This window comes from Sorex fumeus, unplaced genomic scaffold (assembly GCF_029834395.1).
Source record: "Sorex fumeus unplaced genomic scaffold, SorFum_2.1 ptg000044l, whole genome shotgun sequence".
In the NCBI taxonomy this organism is placed as follows: domain Eukaryota; kingdom Metazoa; phylum Chordata; class Mammalia; order Eulipotyphla; family Soricidae; genus Sorex; species Sorex fumeus.
The window spans coordinates 14,552,154-14,574,003 of NW_026606101.1; the positions used below are offsets into that span (position 1 = coordinate 14,552,154).

The 21,850-nt window shown below is 50.4% G+C and overlaps 1 protein-coding gene across 1 annotated transcript; it reads right to left on the reverse strand.

Moving 5' to 3' along the window:
• Positions 1-1,133: 1,133 nt before the first annotated feature.
• On the reverse strand, positions 1,134-21,280 carry LOC130030141 (TBC1 domain family member 20). Its single transcript, XM_056121346.1, has 8 exons — positions 21,087-21,280; positions 12,754-12,939; positions 10,312-10,392; positions 6,098-6,284; positions 5,856-5,957; positions 3,916-4,057; positions 2,925-3,112; positions 1,134-2,639 (listed from the first exon to the last, which is right to left on the reverse strand). Exons 1-8 carry the CDS (start codon positions 21,154-21,156, stop codon positions 2,384-2,386), a joined length of 1,212 nt encoding a protein of 403 aa, XP_055977321.1. The 5' UTR covers positions 21,157-21,280; the 3' UTR covers positions 1,134-2,383.
• Positions 21,281-21,850: the final 570 nt, after the last annotated feature.

Here is a 21,850-nt window from a genome sequence, read left to right on the forward strand (position 1 = left end):
GGCAGGGCAGATGCCGAGCAGGGTTCATTTCCCAACAAGCGGGGGACAAGGACACGAGGCTTAGTAACCACATATGGCTGTTTATTTCATAGAGGGCTCTGTACAAAATATTTACACATATTCTTTACAGAATAGTAAACCAGCGGAAGGTAAAAAGATAATGCTCTCTTCTCTTCGGCAGGGAAGAATCCTGATGTCAGCAAAGCTGTAAAACAAACGAACTTTCTCCTTTGGCCACACCGGAAGCAAACGCCACTTGCTGCCTGGGATCGGAGGCTGTGGCCTCCGGCCCCTGAACACACACACACACGCACCTCCTCTCCTCTCCCTCCAGCCCTTCCTTCAGTATGCCCAGATGCCTGGGTCCCTGGCTGGAGGCCGGAGGGGTGTGGCTGTGTCCATTTGCAGAGATGACAGACAGGAGGACAAACACGTGGCGCGAGTGTAGACGGCGGCAGCAGCAGCAGCTCTGGAGAATCTGTCCTGCCGGCCCACCACGCTCGAGTCATCCGCCCGTGACCTCACACTCACCCTCGGGAGAGTACCCGTCACTCTGAGAGCGCCAGGTTCTAAAGTGCTTCATGGACTTCCGTGGCGACAGCCTGCCCGACCGCTCTGCGCTGGCCGGCCGGCCACCAGTGCGATGACCCGGCTCTGCGCTGCGGTCATGTGGGAGGCCTGAGGTCTGGGGGTGGTGGGCGGAGTGCTTCTGGCAGCTTCCCCGGAAGAAAGGATCTGCCAAGAGAGAACAGTGCCCAGGAAAGACCAGGGAAAAAGAATACAGCTGCTTCTGCTGTAGGCGCAATTCTTTAAAGCAGCGGAAGGCACTTTTTTTTTTTAACCCCAAGCCAGAGTTCATCTGAAACAATGAAACAAACCTGGCTTGGCTTACAGGAGCAGGTGTCCTGGAAGGAATGAATGATCTGTCTTGTTCCCTAAGTCCTGGGGAGCCCGCGGCAGTTCTTCGGGCAGTGGGGTGTCCTTTCTGGGTGCGGACGGGTCCCCAACAACATTTCCAACCAGGAAGGAGAGACCAGCTTTAAGGAGAGAAATCAACCCCCTCCCCCCCCCAAAAAAAAGCAGCCAAGGCAGTGAGTGGGCATCCGTGCAGGAGCAGAAGGGATGATCTGAGGAAATGGAAAAAATGAAGGAAGGGAGGGAAACTGAACAAGTTGTGGGCACTTTGGAAACGGTAGGGATGTTTTACAAAAAGCAACACTGGCTAAGTAAAATGTCAAAAGAAAGAAAACCTCAGAGTGGGCCCAGAGCAGTATCACAAGCTTCCATGTGGCAGATCTGGGTTCGATCCCTGGCATCCCATATGGTCTGCTCTGAGCACTACCAGGAGTAATTCCTGGGTGCAGAGCCAGGGGTAACCCTTGAGCATTACTGGGTGGGTGACCCCAAAACAGATAAAACAACCAGGGGCCGGAGCAAGAGTACAGTGGGTAGGTAGCTTGCTTTGCATGTAGCCAACCTCAGTTCAATTTCAGGCATCCCATATGGTCCCCTGAGCACTGCCAGGATTAATTCCTGAGTGCAGAGCCAGGAGTAACCCCAGAGCATCACCCGATGTGGCCCCAAAACAAAACAACAAAACCAAAAACCCCAAAACCTCAGAGTCAGTACCTCATGCTTCTGAGTTCTACAGGAACTCTTAAAAATGAAGGTACTTACATCTTAGATGTATGTTAGTCTGAAAAACAGTAATAAAGGTACCTTTCATAAGCTATGTCATGTGGCTGTGGATAAGAATACAGAGGTGAAAAGGAAAAGAAAAGGAGGAGGGGAACACCAAGCAAAACCACGCTAGGTCTGTGCCCTGAAATGAACATTCCTTCCCAGATGGCTGGAAATGCCCAAGTGAGTTCTAAGTGGAAAACAGGTTCACCTAGTTCACATGTCCCTTCAATTCCGATCAGCAAAGGAGCAGCTCCTGAGGGGTTCACCTGGCTCTGGGTGAGCACTCCTGCCCCTTGGTTCTGTTCCCAGGTCCCACTTCTTTGGCAAAGCTCCTGTCCCCCTTGTCTGGCTGATGCAGACAGAACAGGAGGAGCCGTGAGGAGCGAGCTCAGCGGTCCGGCTTCCTCACCACTGGGCAGCCGAGTGGGCCCCCAGCTGCCAGGCGCAGAGGGTTATCAAACACAGCTGACCCCAACACACAAGGAGACAGCCCGGAGCCCACTCAGCAGCCCACGGTGTGGAGGAGAGTGCCACACCCAGCTGCCACGTGGCAGGGAAACCGTGGGCCACCAGGGAAATGGGGCAGGAAGAGAAGACCCTTGCCAGAGACCCTTTTAATAAAGGAGCCCCGACCCTCCCTGCCCCAGATGGAAGCGCGAGACCTCGCCGTGGTAGGTGAGAGGCAGCGCCCGCCTCGGCCCTAGGGGAACAGCTGCAGCTGAAACTTGGGAGCCCACTCCAGGGCACTCTTCACCACGGCCAGAGCGGCCGCTCCCAGTGCCACCGTCAGTCCCATCACTGCCAGTTTCACAAAGCGGCTGGTCCGGGGCTTGGTCAGGACATCTTTTGTTCGGTCCTCAGGCCGCAGAGCTGCCCGGAACCGCTGCCGCAGCACCATGTCGGGCTTCTGCTGGGCGGAGGCCAGCTCAAAGTCTTTGAAGGTAGAGGCTGCCGTTCTGCAGAGGGGAAGGAGACAGAGGAAAGGAGATGGTCTGCACGGAGAAGGGAAGGGAAGGGAAGGGAAGGGAAGGAGAGCGACAGTGAACGGGCTGAGGGTGGAGCCACCCATTTACTCGGGAAGGAAGCGTCTCTTGAGAACAATCCCTGGAGGCGGGAGTGAAGAGTGGGGGTTCAGAAGTCAGGCGACATCCCTCAGCCCTAGCCCCGCCACACGCAGTCTCGCATCACTACTGCCCGCCTCTGGGCACCCCCTGCTCAACCAACACCTTGCCCTCACTCACTGCTCTGCTTGCTGCTGGGCAGCCGCCTCCCGGGCGAGTTCGGATGGGGGAAACTGAACAAAGAGGTCTCCTGCTCTACTGATCAGCGTCTCATAGGGCAGGTCCTGAGGGATCTGGGACAACAGGTGGTGGACTGAGGCCATGTCGCAGTCACAATCCAGGACTTCCTGTTCTCGATACAACACGATCTACGGGGAGCAAGGCCTGACATCAGAGACCAGAACACACAGGGCCTTCGCCATTTGCATCGCATCCTACTAGGAGAGGAATTTGGGCTGGTACCAGGCAGGGCTCACCCCCAACGTTCCACAAGCTCTTGTATCCACCTAGCAAGCCCGAACGTCCATATCTCAGGGCTTCTCCAACTGACCTGGCCCTTTCTGCTAGAGGTAAAGTTCCCTCCGTCAATATTTAAAGCTGATCCTTAAAGGAGGGAGAATCTTTCAGGAGGAAGGAGACGAGAGGGATTACCAGGAGCTCGTTGGAGCTCCAGTACTGATGGACCAGTCCCGAACAGCCAGAACAGTCTGGCCCCACAGCCCCCGCTCTACAACCCCTCTGATGATCCAGACCCTTCTTATACCTTCAGCTCTCCCATCCCAACCAACCACAAGCCACCCCCACTTTCTACCCCAACACCACACCCGTTCTTTTTAAGATCTGGTGTTCTGCAGTTTGCTTAAGTGTGCCAGCAGCTATCAATAGGAACACTGATAATTTACAAGAACATTTTTTAAAAATGCTCAAAATAATCAAATTGATAAATACGTCTGCTTAACTCTGGCTGACTGGCATTTTCAGAATGCCAGAGCATTCTTTACACAGAGCATTTCCCCTCCACCTCTGACCCACCAATGACGCACTGAATCATGTTCAGGCATGAAAGCGGTTGCTGTCTTTCACGCCTCTGTGTAACCCCAGGGGCAGGGGATAGGATCAGGCTAGGATGGGGAAGGGCGAGTCTATCTGCTGGCTCAGGGCCTGAACCTACCACAGCTGCAAAATAAATGGGCATCAGAGGGTGGCAGGCCAGGAAGAAGTCGTATAACCGCACGATGTGCCTGAAGTCAGATAGGACGTGTCCAAACCAGGTGATGAGCCAGCTGAGGGCAAAGATGGTCCCCACTTCAGCACTAGGAGCAAGGAAAGGCAGATGTTAGGGTCCCCACCTCGTCAGCCAGGACTTACGTCTTTCCAATGTGCAGAGGAAGTATTTGGGAAACATCCTCTCTGGAAAGTCAGCCCCCGAGGAACTCAGTGCTTTCTCTGCATAAAACATGAGATCCTCGGGGCTGGAGTGATAGCACAACAGGTAGGGCATTTGCCTTGCACGCGGCCAACCAGGGTTCGATTCCCAGCATCCCATATGGTCCCCTGAGCACCGCCAGGAGTGATTCCTGAGTGCAAAGCCAGGAGTAACCCCTGTGCATCGCCGGGTGTGACCCAAAAAGCCAAAAAAAAAAAAACCCAAAACCCCACGAGATCCTAATACACAAGGAGAATTCTGGGGGCCTCTCTCACTGAGTATTCTAGCGGCAAAACAATGTCCATAACAGGAACAAGGAGAAACAGGATGCTGGGGGCCCGAGAGATCGTCCAGGGCAAATGCTTGCCCTGCATTTGTCTGACCAATCCCTAGCACCACCAGGGGTCCGCCAGGAGCAATCCCTGAGTTCAGTCAGTCAGGAGTAAGCCCTGAACACCATTGGGTGTAGCTCCACAACCCCCCTACACACACACACACACACACACACACACACACCCCTGCCCACCCATACCAGCTTTCTAGGATCTTTTGGGGGCGTACACACATATCCTCAGGGGTTTGAAAATACATCTGTGTTAGGTTATTAGAAACATCTTTAGACACAGCCATTTTTTAAAATATAACAAGGCATTGGCAAAAGACATATTTTCAACTGAATGGAAGAGAGAGAAAAAAATCCATGAGCAATTTCACAAAATATTACTTCTCCTTTCCATTTGGTGACTAAAATCGCTGACTTTGTCTTCCTTGCCTCTAGCATCCGGGGTTTCCCAAAGTGGGAACCTCTACTGGGGGAGGGGAGGGACCCTGAAACACTGTGGGTGGGTGGGGGACACTGTCATCTCAGGTGTAATTGGGAGGCACTTTATTTTCAGGAGGAAGCTGAGTGCTTTTATGTTTCTGAAAAGGAGAAAGTAGGTTGAGTAAGTCTGAGATCTGTGTTCTTGGTCCTTCAAGACTCAATGCCTTGCTCTTGGCATATTTTCCTCAAAGCCTACCTTGGCATATTTTTCTTATCGGTTTCTTCCCACTAGAGGTGAACTCCTCTAGGACATGGGCTATGACATTTCTCATTTCCCCACAAGAGCAAGGCATTGGACAAGTGCTCTAGAGCTGTGTATAGATGAAGCATCCAGATTGCTGGTGTGTGGAAAGGACAAAGAGCATTTTGTTGTTGTTGTTGTTTTGGAGTCATACCTGGAGGTGCTCAGGGGTTACTCCTGGCTCTGCACTCAGGAATTACTCCTGGACATGCTTGGGGGACCTTATGGGATGCCAGGGAATCTGATCCGTGCTATGTGCAAGGCAAGTGTCCTACCCACTGAACTATCTCTCCGGTGTAGTAAGAGCATTTTAAAAAAGCCTCAAAAGAATTAAGCTAGAAGGGGCTGGAGAGATAGCACAGCAGGTAGGGCATTTGCCTTGCAGGCGGCCGACCTGGGTTCAATTTCCAGCATCCCATATGGTCCCCTGAACACCATCAGGAGTAACTCCTGTGCATCGCCGGGTGTAACCCAAAAAGCAAAAAAAAAAAAAAAAAATTAAGCTAGAAATTAATACCAATGAACCTAAGATGGGGATGAGACTATGAGGAAAGATACAGACCAGAAGAAAACTGCAGGAGATGTGTGCGTATGTACACGTGAGTGCAGGCACATACATACCTCTGCATGAAGTCATGGAGCTCTGGATTCACCTGGTCTATGATGGGCATCAGATAGTTTAATATGTGCTTGGTGTTGTCCATTGTTGGATCCATGAAATCCCTAGAGGGAGAAAACTCAGTGAGCCCTGATCAGACCACGCAATTAGATCCGGGGTAAGGGCAAAGCAGGGCCCAAAGCATTAGACAAACTGACAATACAATGGAGTGACACCCCTGTCCTGGACGCCCCCGCACTGGTACCTGAGGTGATGGGTAGACAATTTTTCTACCAGGGATGTCGCCAGATCATCTCCTACCACCAGCAGAAACGTGACCACGATGTCATGGTAGCCCTGGTAGTAATGCAGCTGCGGGTTGCGCTCCAAGACGAGGAGGATGATGTCGATGAGCTCCTCCTGCAGCCCTTCTCTCTGCTCTTCCGGCATACCTAGGGAGAGGCGTGGGCAGAGGCACGGAACGCGTCACGCAGTCTACAGACACAGAGGCCAGGAGGGCAGCACCAGATTTTCCCAGGAGAGAGTCTTCTCAGAGGGAGTGAGATGCTACTGGAAATTCCTATCAAGGCTACACACGCCATTGATCCCACCAGGGAACAGCAGGCAGAGCTGCAGACCGGCACCTGACAAGGCAGGGTGGGGATGGAGGAGTCCAGATGACATTCTCTTCATCGACTCACTGCAGCTCACAACCCTGCAAGTACAGGGCTCACTGGGCAGCTGTGTCCAGTGAGATGCACGGCAAACACTGGCACCACCGCTCTGGAACTGCTACCAAGGGGACCCAAGGGAATCCGAACTAAACAACAAAAAGGTACTAGACAGACCCGGATCGAGTATAACTGTGTACTAACAGGCACAAAGATGCAGGAATGATTTCAGGTTTAGAAAGGGTAATGGGGGGCTGGAGTGATAGCACAGTGCGTAGGGCATTTGCCTTGCACAAGGGCGACCTGGGTTCAATTCCCAACATCCCATATGGTCCCCCAAGCACGGCCAGGAGTAATTCCTGAGTGCATGAACCAGGAGTAACCAGAAGCCATCTGCCCTGAGCCCCACTGGGAGTGACCCCTTAACACAGAGCTCAGGAGTGAGCCCCGAGCACCACCAGGTGTCTCCCCAAGACAAACAGGCTAGTGAGATACAGTTTAGCAGGAAATACATCAATTTTCATTTCCTTTTCCTATAAAGACATTACTAGAATAAATGATGAAATATAAATGAAATCAGGTTAGGTAATAGTATTGTTCAATGTTGTAACTGATTTGGTAGGTGTAGCTGTGATTATGCAAGAGCCCTGTTTTTAAGAAATCCTGAAATATTTAGGGGTAATAGGAAACATGTATTCTTAAGTAATTCAGGAAAAGTTTTCATGTAGTCAGAGAATAAAAAAAATTTAAAGAAATTTTTAAAAATATGGTGACATGTTCATAAAGAAATGTGGGCAGTGGCCAGACAGATAGTACAGTGGGCAGAGCACTTGCCTTGCATTCAGCTGATGCTAGGTGGATCCCCAACACTCCATATGTATCCCCATGACTCTCCAGGAATGACCCCGGAGCACAGAACCAGGACAAAGTCCTGAGCATGCAGGGTGTGGCCTGAACCCAGCCCCTCTGCCAAGTAAGAGAGAGAAATTTACATAAAAGCTATCTAGGGAATTCTTTAGTCTATGTTTCAATGCGTATACAATTATATAAAAATAAGAAGTAGGAGTCAAGTGCTCCCCTCCATACTAAACACTGATCTTCCTGACCCAAAGATGGGGCTGGACTCAGAGAACCTGTCTTGAGAGCTCTTTTGGAGCACCAGCTGGTTCTGGGAATGAGCAGAGGGGTACCTGAATTCTGGCTTTTAGTATGAAAAATGCCAAACCCTGACATTATGAACCTCTTAGAAGAACAGCACAGAGCACTACTTTTCTATACCTTTTTCTTTTGGGGTTAAAAACAGATATTGTGAAAGCAACTGGCTAATGTAAGAGCCCACTCTAAATCCACAAAGGGTTTAAAAAGAGAACAACGGGAGTATGGTGCCGCCAGCAGGTCAATCTGTACCTGTGAGGCGAGTGCATCAGCAGCCTGGTGGCGCCTTCAGACTTCCAGATACCCCAAAATTGCTGCTGTGCCTTTGGCCAGACCCCAAAAGCTTGGGGGAAAGTTTGCCAAGAAAGTAAACGGCCAGAGTTAGGTATGTGGGAGACACACCCACAAACCACCTCCGGCTCAGCTATATAATTGCAGGCATGGCCTCTCTGGTTCCTGATCGAACTGCTTAACGGCCATGATCCCAGAGACTCAGAAACAAATCTCGAACCCCAACGGCTTTTGGAAGAAATCCCTCCAGATTTATTTGTTAAAATTTCATTATTTCAAAACTGCGTGGTTACTACTACTGCTGCGCGACATCCTATGTTATTCATAACCAGCAATAGAAAACAAATTGCCTACTGCTGCCTTTTCGGCAGAGCTGAGTGTTGGGGTAAAGTCCCAAATAATAATGGTGGGTCTGGTGTCAAAATATTGAATGTAATCAAAGTAGAGGGAGAGTAATGTGGAAATCATCTGCCCACAGGTAGGGAGAGGGTGTGGGATAGGGGTATACTGGGGTTTTTGGTGGTGGAGAATGGGCATTGGTGAAGATACGAGTGTTTCATTGTATGACTGAGACTTAACCTGAAAGCTTTGTAACTGCTCTCATGGTGATTCAATAAATAAAATTATGAAAAAAAAAAGGTGGTGTTCATGCCCAATTCAATCAGCCTAATCAGTGGCTGAATAAATAACAGTACTCCTACATTAAAAAAAAAAAAGAAAAAAAGAAAAAGAAATAAAATAAAATAAAATGGGGGTGCCACTCCCTCAAAAAAAAAAAGGTTAATTTCTTGTCCTTAGTTCCTTTCCCTTTTCCAAAAATGCAGTTTTAAAAGGGGAGCAGGGGGTGTTGGGGAGGCTGGAGGGTGAGGAGACAAGAGAAAAATGGAATAATCGAAGTACTGTGGCACGTAAGGTAATGTGAAAACAAACTAAATTCTTTGTATAAAAGGGGTCAGATAAGCTGAGAAGAACTCAAATGCAAAGTATGAAACCACGAGAAAAGTCAGGCTCACAGAAAGACTATACGAAACAGATGGATGTCATAAAAATAGAAGAGAAAAAAAGGGTTCTAAGGGAAAACAGACAATGAGACAATGTAAGAAACAAAATGGGATAAAATTTGTCCTGTGAAGTCTCGTCCAAGTCGAAGGGAAAAAAAAAGGAGCCAGAACCAGGAACTGCTTTTATCAAATCAAGGTGGCAGGCTACTGGCATCAAGAGGGCCTTTCCAGGAAACGGCGCGGAGCAGGTTAGAGGGCCCTTCAACAATTCCAACCCAAGCCTGGTCTCAGAAGAGAGAGCTACAGATTACATAGACTCTTGTTCCTGTGTGGCCTAACATAATGCCACAGCCAAAGGAAAAGAAAATGAAGACAATAGTCATGCCAATTTTTCCCCGAGGGTGGTAAGGCAATGTGAGAACACACTTAATTTTATTATTATTTTTATGGGGGTGTTTTGGGCGGTGTCTGGTGGTGCTTACTCCAGGTGTTCTGTGCTTACGGGAGCATAGAGGAGTACCTGGGTGGAATCCAGGTCAGTGGTGTGCCCACCAAGTGTCCTGCCCACTGTCCTTCCTCTGAAGTCCCCAGCACAGCAGACACAGACACAAACTCTTTCAATATGCAGAGAACAGCTTCCTCTCTAGAGCACGGGATCCAACACATCTATCGCCAAATGAGGAAATTAAAGAGCTTGACAATGTCTACTTCTCAATCAATCTTTAAAGCCACACTGGCAGGCCAGAAAGTTAGGCTGAGCACATGCTGCATGTAGGCCCAGGGTCTAGCCCTGGCACTGCAGGGTCCCCCAGAACTGCTGGGAGAGACCCCCCCTGAACAGAGCCAGGAGCAGACCTCTAAATACACATAATAAATGACGCCAGACCGATGGCTTCGGCAATTCCAGTGAAGGTCGTTCTATGGCTCTGAAGGGTATTGGGGGCTGGAAACCCTTTTCCTCTCATTCATCAACTCTCAGTCATGGGAAAGTGGTTCTAGTCCAGGCTCTGAGTATACCCGAGTCCACCAAAGGACAACTCACAGGAGACAGAGTCATAGCTCAGCAGATAAGGCGTTGGCCTTGCACGTGGCGGATCGAGGTTCAATTCCCAGGAACCCATATGGTTCCCTGAGTACCACCAGGAGTTAGCCCCTGAGCACTGCCGGGTGTGACCCAAAGACCAAAGGGGGAAAGAAAAGAAAAAAAGGACAACTCCATAACGGGAGACAGGGTCTCCTGCCTGTTTGGCCTCAATGAGTGCTGGGGTCAAAGAGCCTTGACTCTAGCATGTGCAACCACAAGAAAGCGAGAGTAACGAGGCCGAGGAGTCTCGTGTGACAAGACCAGGAGAGCGTCTCACCAGGAGGGAAGCGCCGCAAAGACCGCCTGACATCCAGAAGCACTTGCTGGTAGTCCTTGCTCATCTGTCGTAAGTCCTTCCCTGTGGGGGGAAAGGGAACACGTGAGCGAGGGGCTGGCTGGGAGCAAAGACCTGGCAGACAAAGTCCGGATTTATCTGAAAGAAGCTCTGACCCAAGACAAAACGGAACCTAGTGAGTTCCAAACCGGCTGCCTCCTCAGGAGAGGAGGGTGCAGATGAACAGAGGCAAGAACGGGAGGGGACTGACCGAGCCAGTCGGGGGCCACTGTGCATCTCTCAGGGGCTGCTCGGAATTTCAGGGTCCACACTGGTCAAACGGAGACAAGTCCCTTCCCTGTGTACCTGCGAGGCTACTGTGAGGCTCAGAGAAGATCCTGCATGAGGAGGGGCCGGAGCGCTCATACAGTGGGCAGGACGCTTGCCTGGCATGCGGCCAACACCGGTTCCCTCCCCGGCACCCCATTTGGTTCCCCCAGGTCCTGTCAGAAGTGATTCCTGAGTGATCCCTTAGTCAGCCAGGAGGAAGGCCCCTGAGTAGTGCTGGGTATGGCGCCCAAACAAACAAACAAACAAACAAAAGCAAAAGTCCCAAAGGTGGAAACTAGCAACAAGAACTCCGACCTCTGCACAGTTCAGGGAGACCGACTGAGCCTGAGGTGTACTAAGCCCAATTCACATGAGGGAAGAGAGGTTGAACCAAAGGCTAAAACAAGGCCCCACAGACCAAAGGTGGCATCTGTGTTCAGCTGTGGAGCCAAGACAGCACGAAGGAGACCCACTCTCTCTGTTACACTATACAGCAGGTGTGCCGTTCCCTGGAGCCAAGTGGAGTGTTACGTAACAACTGCACATGTCCTCCTCCTCGAGGAGAAGCCACACCACCAGGGTCCTTGCCCAGCACCCCCGCTCTACACCCACATCATCCTGCAGAGGTGTGGGAAACGGTGGATCCAAGAGAGTCGACTCAGAATGGGGGAACGGTAACTCTTTCTCCCCTGAAAAAGCTGACTGCTCCCAGGCTGCTGGTGCCAAAGATAACAACAGGCAGCAACTTAACACCAACAGTCTCCCCCGCGACACTGTCCTGTTTTCATCTGCCCAGCACCTGGCACAGAGAGCACAGTCAATATCTGCCAAATGAATGGAAAAGTCCCCAGTGCCTGGACGTGTGCCACGCATACCGAGAAAGCAGGGAATGTCTGTTCAGTGAATGAATGACAAAGCAAACTCCTTATTCTGCAGCACTTGAAAAAGTCTTTCATTTTGTACCGTACTCCGAGAAAGACCTTCTACTACACAGGCCTTACAAATCAGTTAGCAAGCTAGGCACAAAATTAAGCAACTTAGGAATTCAAAGGGATCTCAGAATTTCCCAAGAAAAAGGGATTTTTAAAGGATAAACTCTCCCTGCAGCCTCATGTTTCTCAAAATGTAGTCCATCTGCATCGTAATTACCTAGGGTGCTTGTTAAGAGACAAATTTCCACAACCTACTTCTAAGCAAATGGAATATACTCCCTATCAGTCGACCCTGGTACTGGAGGTAAAACCCAGGGTCTCACAAATTCAAAGTCTGTGCTCTACGGTTGAGTCTCATACCTGGTCCCCAGAAAATACATTGTTTTCTTTTCTTTTTGTCTTTTTTAGCTAAACCAAGCAGTGCTCAGGGATCACTCCTGAAGGTGTCGAAGAACCATATGGAGTGCCAGGGATCAAACCCAGGACAGCTGTGTGCAAAGCAAGCTCCTTACCCACTATCCTATCTCTCCAGTCCCTGGAATGTGCATCTTTAATATACTCCTCAGGCTCAACAATGAAAGCTACCTATCTAACACAAGGCAATTCCAATTTTGAATAAAATTCTACTTACTGGGGCCAGAGAGAGAAATTTCAGCTGAGCACAGAGCAGGGAGTAAGCCGTGAGCACCACCAAGTATGTCCCAGCCCCCCAAAAAACCCTAGTCTGATCTTATTTTCAAGGTAGGCTCAACCATAACTTAAAATGCCTTAGATTAATTCCTCTATTCTTGATTTTAGAAAAACACAGAAGGACAGAGAGACAACTCAATGAACAGAGTGCATGCAATGCTGCGAACCTGATTCAAGTACTGGGCCAGGGTGATAGTACAAGGCAAGGCATTTGCCTTGCACACAGACAACCCAGCTCTAATCCTCAGTATCCCAAATAGTCCCCAGAACACTGCCAGGAGTAATTCCTGAGTGCAGAGTCAGAAGTAACCCCTGAGCACTGCCTGCTGTGTCCCCCAAAAATAAACAAATTCCCAGTACCGTATGTAGTCTCCAGCACAGAACTGCACAGAGCCAGAGTGTACCCCACTTTCCCTTATTGCACAGAAAGAAAAGATTCTGAAACCAGTTGGTCTCCCAAAAAGCTGCCCTCGCAGTCCATGCCAGCCCTCACCTGATGTAGGTGGGGGGTCACTGGTGCTGATATTGAGGAGTTTGGGCCACACTTTGCGCCGGATCTCATTGGTCAGGAGGCCCCCCTCACTGATCGCCATGCGTCTGAGTGCAGCCACATCCGTGGGGTCACTGTTCAGAGCCTGCTGAATCTCTGCTACTTTCTTCTTCCTTTTGGCACTGAAGTCTGCAAAACAAAGGGGAATGAGGGAATGAGCATCATAAGGGACATGTTCTGTCTGTTTTCTTTTCAGAACTCGGTCTACAACTAGTTTGAGGTACAGACACATATTTCTTGGTTTTTGGTTTTGTTTGGGGTTTTGGACCACTCCTGGCGGTGCCTGGGGAGACCATACCGGGTGCCAGGGATCAAATCTGGGTCAGCTGCATGCAAGGCAAAGACCCTGACCTGTGCTGCGTTATTGCTCCAGCCTCTGGATGAGTATTTCTAAAGTTAACTAATAAATAATTAACACATAAAGTACAAACCAGTAAGGAGACAAAACATACAAGAAATAAACAAATAGGGGCCGGAGCGATAGCGGGGGGGGGGGGGGGGGGGCGGGGGGGAGGGTGTTTGCCTTGCACGCGGCTGACCTGCGTTCAATCCCCGGCATCCCATAGGGTCCCCCAAGCATGGCCAGGAGTAATTCCTGAGCTGCAGAGCAAGGAGTAACCTCCGAGCATTGCTGGGTGTGACTCAAAAAGAGGGAAGAAAAAAAAAAAGAAAAATAGGCCGGAGAGATGGTCAAGGGAAAGTTATGTGCTTACCCAACACGTAGCTCATCAGACTTTGACTTCCAGCAATGTATAGTCAACACAAAATTTTAAGACATAATCTTGTTTGGAAGAAGTCTCCAGAGACTTGCTAATATGACAAACACCAAAATCATAAAACTACGTTTTCCTTCCCCGCCTCCACTTTTTTTTTTTTAATCACTCCCAGCAGTGCTCAGGTGATCACCTGGGGCTGAGATTATTTTTATTTATTTAGTTAGGCTTTTTTGGGGGAGGTGGGTCACAACCAGCGATGCACAGGGGTTACTCCTGGCTCTGCACTCAGGAATTACTCCTGGCAGTGACTCAAGGGACCATATGGGATGCTGGGAATCGAACCCGGGTCGGCCGTGTGCAAGGCAAATGCCCTACCTCCTGTACTATCGCTCCAGCCCCATGGGGCTAAGATTAAACCTGAGGCTTCCTGAATGCAAAGCCTGTGCTTAGCCCACTAACATCTCTCTGTTACCCTCACAGTCATTTTCAAACACAGAATACTGGGCTGGGGAGATAGTATACTTGGGTAAAGCACTTGCCTTGTAAGAGGCCAATCTAAGACCACTGGCACCACATATAGGCCCCTGAGCGAGGAGGAATTCTCTCTCTCTCTCTCTTTTTAATTTTTATTAGTGAAACACCATAAGGTACAGTTGTAAACTTACAAATTTTTGTTCTTGGGTTTCAGTTATACAATGACCCATCCCTCCACCAGTGCCCATTCTCCACCACCACTGATCCCAGTATCCCTCCCACCCCCTCTATCCCCCCATCCCACCCTGCCTCTGTGGCAGGGCATTCCCTTTTGTTCTCTTTCTTCTTTTGGGTGCTGTGGTTTGCAAGAGAGGCACTGAGTGGCAATCATGTTCAGTCTATAGTCTACTTTCAGCATGCAGCTCCCATCCTGGGAGGATCCTCCCAACACCCTTTCTTTGGCGCTCCCTTCTCTATCTGAGCTGCCTTTTCCCCTAGCGTGTGTGGCTGGCCTCTAAGCCATGGAGTAAACCGCCAGGAGAAATTCTTGAACACAAAGCCAGGAGTAAGCCTTGAGCACCAATGAGTGTGCCCCCCCCGCCCCCTCCCCAAACAAACAAACAAATCAACAAACAAGGGAACTGCACGTGGAAGAGTGTGCTGGAAGGGCAAGATTTCAGGGATAACAAAGAGTATGTGCAAAGATCTGGCCAGGAGAAAATCTATGTCCAGAAAACACACAGATATCCTGGGAGGCTGAAAGCACACTGTAGTAAAGGTGGCAAACAGAGCCCGGGCTGGATCTACGCTGTGATCGAGTGTGGGGTTTATCTTGCACTGAGGAGAAGGTGCAGTGGGGCCGGTGTTAACTCTGGGCCAAAGGGCCACTCTCTAGAAGACTGTTTTCACAGGCAGATCTAGGTACACAGAAGATTTTCTATACAACAGGACAGGCTTGCACAAAAAAATGAATAGGAACTGAATTACTTTCCAACAAAGAAAAACTCTGGGGCCGTAGCAACTGTACTGTGGGCAGGGCGCTCGCCTTACATGCAGCCAAACCAGGTTTGATCCCTGGCAGCCCATATGGTCCCTTGAAGCCCCTTCGGCAGTGATCCCTGAGCAAAGAGCTGGGAGTAAGCACTGACAAGTTCATTCATTCATTCATTTATCATCCTGTTATTCGTCAATTGCCTCGAGCAGGCCCCAATAACGTCTCCTTCATCCTCGCCCTGAGATTATATTCAAGGCTCTTTAGGAGAATGAGACCCATCATTGTTACTGGTATTTGGCATATTTGGTACGCCACGGGGAGTTTGCCAGACTCTGCCCTGTGGGCAGGCTATATTCGATAGCCTGCAAGTTTGTCCAAAGTAGGAATGAGATAATAAAATGTCATAAAAAGATGTCCTGATAAGATGTTGCTCGGCCGCGCGGTTCCGGGAGCTGGATTTTATAGTCTCTGAGTCTTGGCCGCTGATGGGATTACACGGCACCAGGGGGCCAGGTGGTGGGTGTGACCCCCGCCTACTGGAATTTGGAGGATCTGGGTGGAGGATGCTCAACTCCAATCCGAGTAGGCTTCGAGATCTCGGCCCCGGAACCCGCGTGGCTTTGTCCCTCTGCCGGTACCGTCATGTGTGCGGAGAGTGGTCTCGGCATGGTGGTGGCTGACAAGTGCGCCCAAAAAAACGAAACAAAAGAAAAAAGAAAAACATTTATGCGATATACATATACATACATCTATATGTTTGAGGCTACTCCTCGCCCGTGGGGTGGGGGTCTCCCCTAAAGTGCAGCGAGGGAGCGAGTCTCCGGCATGCCAGCCCCCTGAGTTGTCCAGCGCCATTTGAACTGTTTTCAAACTCAGGGGGCCCTTGCACTTTCCACAATGCAAGAGCACTTAATAATGGTATGTAAACACTACCACCTCAGATAAGCTGATATTCAGAAACCTTGTCAGTTCGCGAAGAGAAAAATTTCCTCCGTTTGTTTAGATATACATCCGTCCTGCTTCTCAGCCCAAGTCACCCACTCAGCAATCTAGGGGAAAGGAAAGTGTTGCTTATGTCCTGCTGGGGGGAAAAACTTGTTGCAATCAGTTGGCTTGCCATTAGGTATTGGCAAATAACGCCAGAACTTTACCTCATTGTTAACACATGGCACAGTTTTAATACCTCTCTTAATACTGTGTTCTGGTCCTAGTTTAAATCCTGCATTTCAAAATCTACAATCAACTTCTCCATGGCACTTTGTGGGTACTGAATAAATAAGAACAAAATTAAGTAATTTCGCTACTGTTTCTCCGAAAAAAAAAAAAAAAAAACTGGTCTATCTAGTAAACTGCATTACCTTTCCCATCCCACTGTTAGAATAAGCTTCCTGTAGTTTCCCTGTAGATTCCCAGTAGATTCCCAGACACTTTGGCCTCTAAAAAATAACTGTGGGAGAGCACTGAAGAGAGAGTACAGCAGATAGGGCCTTGTACACGGCTGATCCAGGTTCGATCCCTGGCACCCATATGGTACCCTAGTCCTGCCAGGAAAGATTCTGTGCAGACAGTAAGGAGTAAGCCCTGAGCACTGCTAGGTGTGGCCTCCAAAGCAAAACGAACAAGAAAGCACCCGCTGGGGTGGTCCAAATGTAGATTGTAGAGGTGTACATTCGGCTCCAATAGCACCTTACTCAACTCTCCCCTGTTCTAGGCATTCAATGTCAGTGGGAGAGGTGGGACAACCATGCCCACAATTTCACTGCACCTAAAGGAGAGTCCATCATGTCATAAAAAGGGAGGAGAAAACTCAGGTAAGTTTCAGTGCTTTCAGCCTCTGTTCTTTCCCTTTGCCTCACCTTCTCAGGCAGGAAACAAGGTTAACTAATAAATGACAAAATGGGGGGTGGGGGAGGAGGAAGTTGGCAGAGTGTCAGCCAAACAACTAGTTTACATCTATCTTCTTCATCCTGGAAAAGGGAAAAAACTATTCTTTGGACACTTAAAGATTAAAATTAATACCTACTGCATTTTATTGAAAATTCTTTTAAGTGGATTGCGGAGGTGGACTTGAGAATGCTACATGCAGGGTCACGACCAAAGTTCATATGAAAGTAGCACATGACATCCAAATAGCTCAACTGGGGCTGGAGAGATAGTACAGGGGTAGGCTGCTTGCCTGAACGACGGATGACCTTGGTTCCATTCCCAGCACAGCATATGGTCCCCTGAGTACTGCCAGGAATGATCCCTTGAGTACAAAGCCAGGAATAGCCCCTGAACACCACTGGGTGTGGCCCAATAACCCCTTCCCTGCTCCCCACCCCCCTGCAAAAATAACCCAAACAAACCCCCCTGAACTATTTTTTTTATTTCTTCACTGTCCACTTATGAGGGAGACTTACTTTATGTTTCAAAGCTGATAGTGTCCAAATTCCTTCATAGCAAAGATGTCTTGGATATCATAACTACCACAGAATGAAACAACTATCCCACAGCTGGCTACAAAATATAGGACAGTGCTATAAATAAACTGCTGGTGCCTGAAAAGTAATTCATTCAACAAAGATAAAAGAAATAATATAGGGACTTCCTGGTCTCCTCTCCATGAAAATAATCATGTTAATAAGGTACAATAGGGGCTAGAGCGATAGTACAGTGGTAGGGCATTTGCCCTGCACGCGGCCAACTCGGGTTCGATTCCCAGCATTCTATATGGTCCCCTGAGCACTGCCAGGAGTAATTCCTGAGTGTATGAGCCAGGAAGTAACCCCTGTGCATCGCCGGGTGTGACCCCAAAAGCAAAAAAAAAAAGGTACAATAAAGGGTGGGGATGTAGTGCAGTGGCAGTGCAAATGTGTACAGAACCTGGGTTCAATACCTAGCAGAGAGGAGAGAGAAATAAAGGATACTCAGGGCTGGAGCGATAGTACAAGGCAGGGTGTTTGCCTTGCACAAGGCCGACCTGGGTTCAATCCCCGGCATCCCATATGGTCCCCCAAGCACCACCAGGAGTAATTCCTGAGTGCAGAGCCAGGAACATTGCCAAGTGTGACCCAAAAAGTCAAAAAAAAAAGAAAGAAAGAAAGAAAGAAAGGATACTTAGGAGGAAGAATACAGGACACTAAAAGTACTTACTCTAAACCCTTCAGATAAAGATGGCTGAGGGGACTGAAAGATAAAACAGCAGATAGGGTGCTTGCCTTACACATGCTTGACTCAGGTTCAATCCCAGGCACCCTGTATGGTCCCCCCAGTCTGCTAGGAATAATCCCTGAGCCCACAGACAGAAATAGGTTCTGAGTACTGCTGGGTGTGACCCAAGAACAAAACAAAACAAAACAAAACAAAACAAAACAGAGATGGTTGAGCCCATTGACTCAAAGCTTTCCCAACTCTGGCTGAAAATCCAGGTGAAGATTCCTGCCTCAAAGCAACAGGTATCTCTCAAACACCTGGATTTGGGGAATTTAAAATCCAGGGAAGAATGAAGACCAAAAATGAGCATAAAAAAACACTTTAAAAATTTCTTTTCACATCAGTTCAATAAACATTATGGCTATATATCAATCAAGTAAAGAACCTACATACTTAAAGAATTTTTTTTTTTGATCCCTGGCTGTTCAGGATTTATTCCTGGCTCTGTACCACTTCTGGAGGGCTTGAGAGATCATATGGGGTACCATGGATCAAAACCTGGGCTGAACACTGCATGGAAAGAAGCTTACAACTGCTGTACTATCTCTCTAGCCCCACTAATCACAATTCTCTCTCTCTCTCTCTCTCTCTCTCTCTGGTTATTCCTGGCTCAGCACTCAGGAATTATTCCTGGCAGTGTTTAGGGGACCATGGGACCATATGGGATGGCAGAGATCAAACCTGGGTTGGGCATATGCAAGGCAAGTGCCCTACCCACTGTACCATCACTTCAGCCCCAATCACAATCTTATAAAGAAAAAATTCCATGCTGAGTATCTGACTTAACTTGCATATCAAAAAAGCATTTTGGGGGAGAGAGGGAGAAGTGATAGGACAGCGGGCAGGGCATTTGACTTGCATGTGGTTGACCTGGGTCCATTCCCCAACATCCCAGATGGTTTCCCTCCACTCCCAGCCCCTGAGTTCCGCCAGGAGTAGTTCCAGCAAAGCCAGAAGTAAACCCCGAGCATCAGTGGGTGTGACAACCCCAAAAAAAGCATAGGAGGGGAGGTTAGAGTGAGAGTACAGTGAGTAGGACACTTGCTTTGCATGCCGCCAACCTGGGTTTGATCCCTGCCCTCCCCCCCCATATGGTCCTCTGGGTGCTGCAAAGAGTGATCTCTGAGTACAGAGTCAGGAGTCAGCCCTGAGCCCAGGAGGGTATGCCCCCTCCCCCCAAAGAAAGCTTTCCAATTTTTATTTATTTATTTTTTGCTTTTTGGGTCACATCCGGCATTGCACAGGGGACCATATGGGATGCTGGGAATCGAACCCAGGTCGGCCGCATGCAATGCAAGGCAAACGCCCTACCCACTGTGCTATCTCTCCAGCCCCAAGTTTTCACAATATTTAAACAGAAGTTAAGCTCAGAATAATCAGCGATTACCTTAATCAGAAACAATGCAAGAGGGACCAGAGAGATGGCGCTAGTAAGGAGATGTTTGTCTTGCAAGGCCCTGGAACCCCATGCGGTCCCCCAAGTCCCATCAGGATTAAGTTCTGAGCATCACTGGGTGTAGTCCAAATACCAAAATACAAGTGTTGCAGCTGGTCAGTAAAGAGTGAGAGACAAACTGATGTCCCTTACACAGACACCCCTACCGCCGTGATCCCACTCCTTCCTGAGGATGACACTGGGAATCTGAACAGCAGATTATCCGATAATGGAGGACTAGCCAAGCCAAAGAGGAAAACTTTACCTGATTCCCAGCAAGTTCCTATTAAAAAACAAAGTACAACAAAGTAGCCTCTGTTCAGGATGGCCCTGGCTAGATTCAACAAACAGCACTCAAATTAGGAGAAACTCATTAACTACTTGAAATACCCCTGGCTTATTAGATATGCCAAAAAACAGTAACACCAAGTCTCACAATGGAGATGTTACTGGTGCCCGCTGGAGCAAACTGATGAACAACGGGATGACAGTGCTAGAGTGCTACTTGAAACACAAACCCAAAAAAAAAAAAAAAAAAAGACCGCTTTCCCCCAACCCGGGGGGAACAATCTCAGAGCAAACGGGGCTGATGAGGAACTCTACAAAGGAGCGTCTGAACTCTGTCAATCAATTCTTCAATATGATTAATGAGAGGGCAAACCCAAACCCCTCCTCCCCCCAAAAAACCCACTCCTAAAACTTATGGCTAATCGGTCCCCCATTCATCCACCATTCATCCAGAGAAGCAAGAAAAAAAAAACGATGAAAAGTGGGGATTGGGGCGGGGGGGGGGGGGACGTCAAGCCTCAGCAAGTGACAAGACCCCCACCTTCAGGGCCACTATGATGCCACGAGGGCAGACAGCTCACAATCACCCGGAAAGGGTGACAATGCCAAAGGGTCTCTCTTTGTCAACAAGGGGGGCACTTAAGCTCCACTTCCACCCAGGGATATGGAGAGGAAACAAACAAACAAACAAAAAGAACCAGGAAACACGACCCGCGCGGTGCCCGGAGCGCGTCAGGACCCCCTCGGGGCGACCGCCACGCGCGGGGCCAACTCATCTCCCGCCGCCCGCCCTCTCGCGCGAGCGGGACACAGGAAAAGCAGGGACAACATCGGGTCGCCCGCCGTTCGTTCACGTAGCCAAGTGACCTGCAAACTCGGGGGCGAGCCGGGGCTGCGGGGCCGGGGCGGACGGCGGCGGCGACGGAGCGGACGCTCCCGAGGGCCACGTCCTCGGGCCGGGCGCGGGCGGGGGTCCGGGAGACCCCGCCCCGTCCTCCCCGCAGGGACGCGGGCGCGTCCACGGACCCCTCTCCGAAGGACCGCTCGCCGTCCCGCGCCCCCACCGACAGAAGCCCGGCCCCCCTCGGCCTCGCCCGGCCCGGCCCCGCCGCCCGACAGCTGTCGCGGGCCCCTCGGGCAGGCCGCTCCGGCGCGCCCCGGCCGGCTTCCGTACCTGTCTTCTCGGAGCCGCCGCTCCAGCGGCTGGAGGTGGAGGCGTCGCCCTGAGCGCTCCGGAGGGCCATGCCCCGGGGGCCCGGGCCCGGGCCCGAGCCCCGGCTGGTGACGGAATGGACCGGACGCGGCGGCGGCGGCGGCGGCGGCGGCGGCGGCGGCCCCCGGGACCCAGCGCCCGCACGGCCCGGCAGGCTCGGCTCCGTCCGCCTGCGGCGCGCCTGCGCGCAGCACCCCGCCGGCCCCGCCCCCGCGCCGCACGTGACCTTCAGGCCCCGCCCCTCCTCGCAGGCCCCACCCCCGATCCGTCGGTGACCCGCCAGCCCGCCGGCCCAGTCCTCGCAGGCCCCGCCCCGCGCCGCGTGTGACCCGCAGCGGCTCGGTGCGGGGGCGGGAACCCGGCGCCCCGGGCGAGCTCGCTGACCCGGGTCGCGGCCGGGAGCGCTGTGGGGACTGCAGAGCCTGTCCGGTTTTGACCCGGTGTTGTAGGCAGGCTGGGTCTGTCACCCCGTATCCTTTTCTTATCTGATGAGGATAAAAGTTTCCTGCTCAGAGTTACTGGAAATAGGCTTCGCATACTGCCAAGTATGGAACAGTTGGGTTATTTGGTTTGTTTATTTTTCTGTTTTGGGCCCACAGCCGGGAGTGCTCAGGGGTGACTCCTGGCGCTGCACTCACGAGTCATTCCTGGCAGAGCTCGGGAGACTGTCTGGGATGCCGAGGATCGAACCCGGGTGGGCCGGGTGCAAGGCAAACAAACGCCCT

What these genes read in the sequence shown, in the direction of transcription:
- LOC130030141 (XM_056121346.1), bottom strand. Translation starts at nt 21,156, where the DNA reads ATGGCCCTCCGGAGCGCTCAGGGCGACGCCTCCACCTCCAGCCGCTGG. An exon ending in CGGCGGCTCCGAGAAGACAG is followed by an intron (nt 12,940 to 21,086) that starts GTACGGAAGCCG and finishes TTTGTTTTGCAG; the next exon opens with ACTTCAGTGCCAAAAGGAAG. An exon ending in CTCCATGACTTCATGCAGAG is followed by an intron (nt 4,058 to 5,855) that starts GTATGTATGTGC and finishes CCTTGCTCCTAG; the next exon opens with TGCTGAAGTGGGGACCATCT.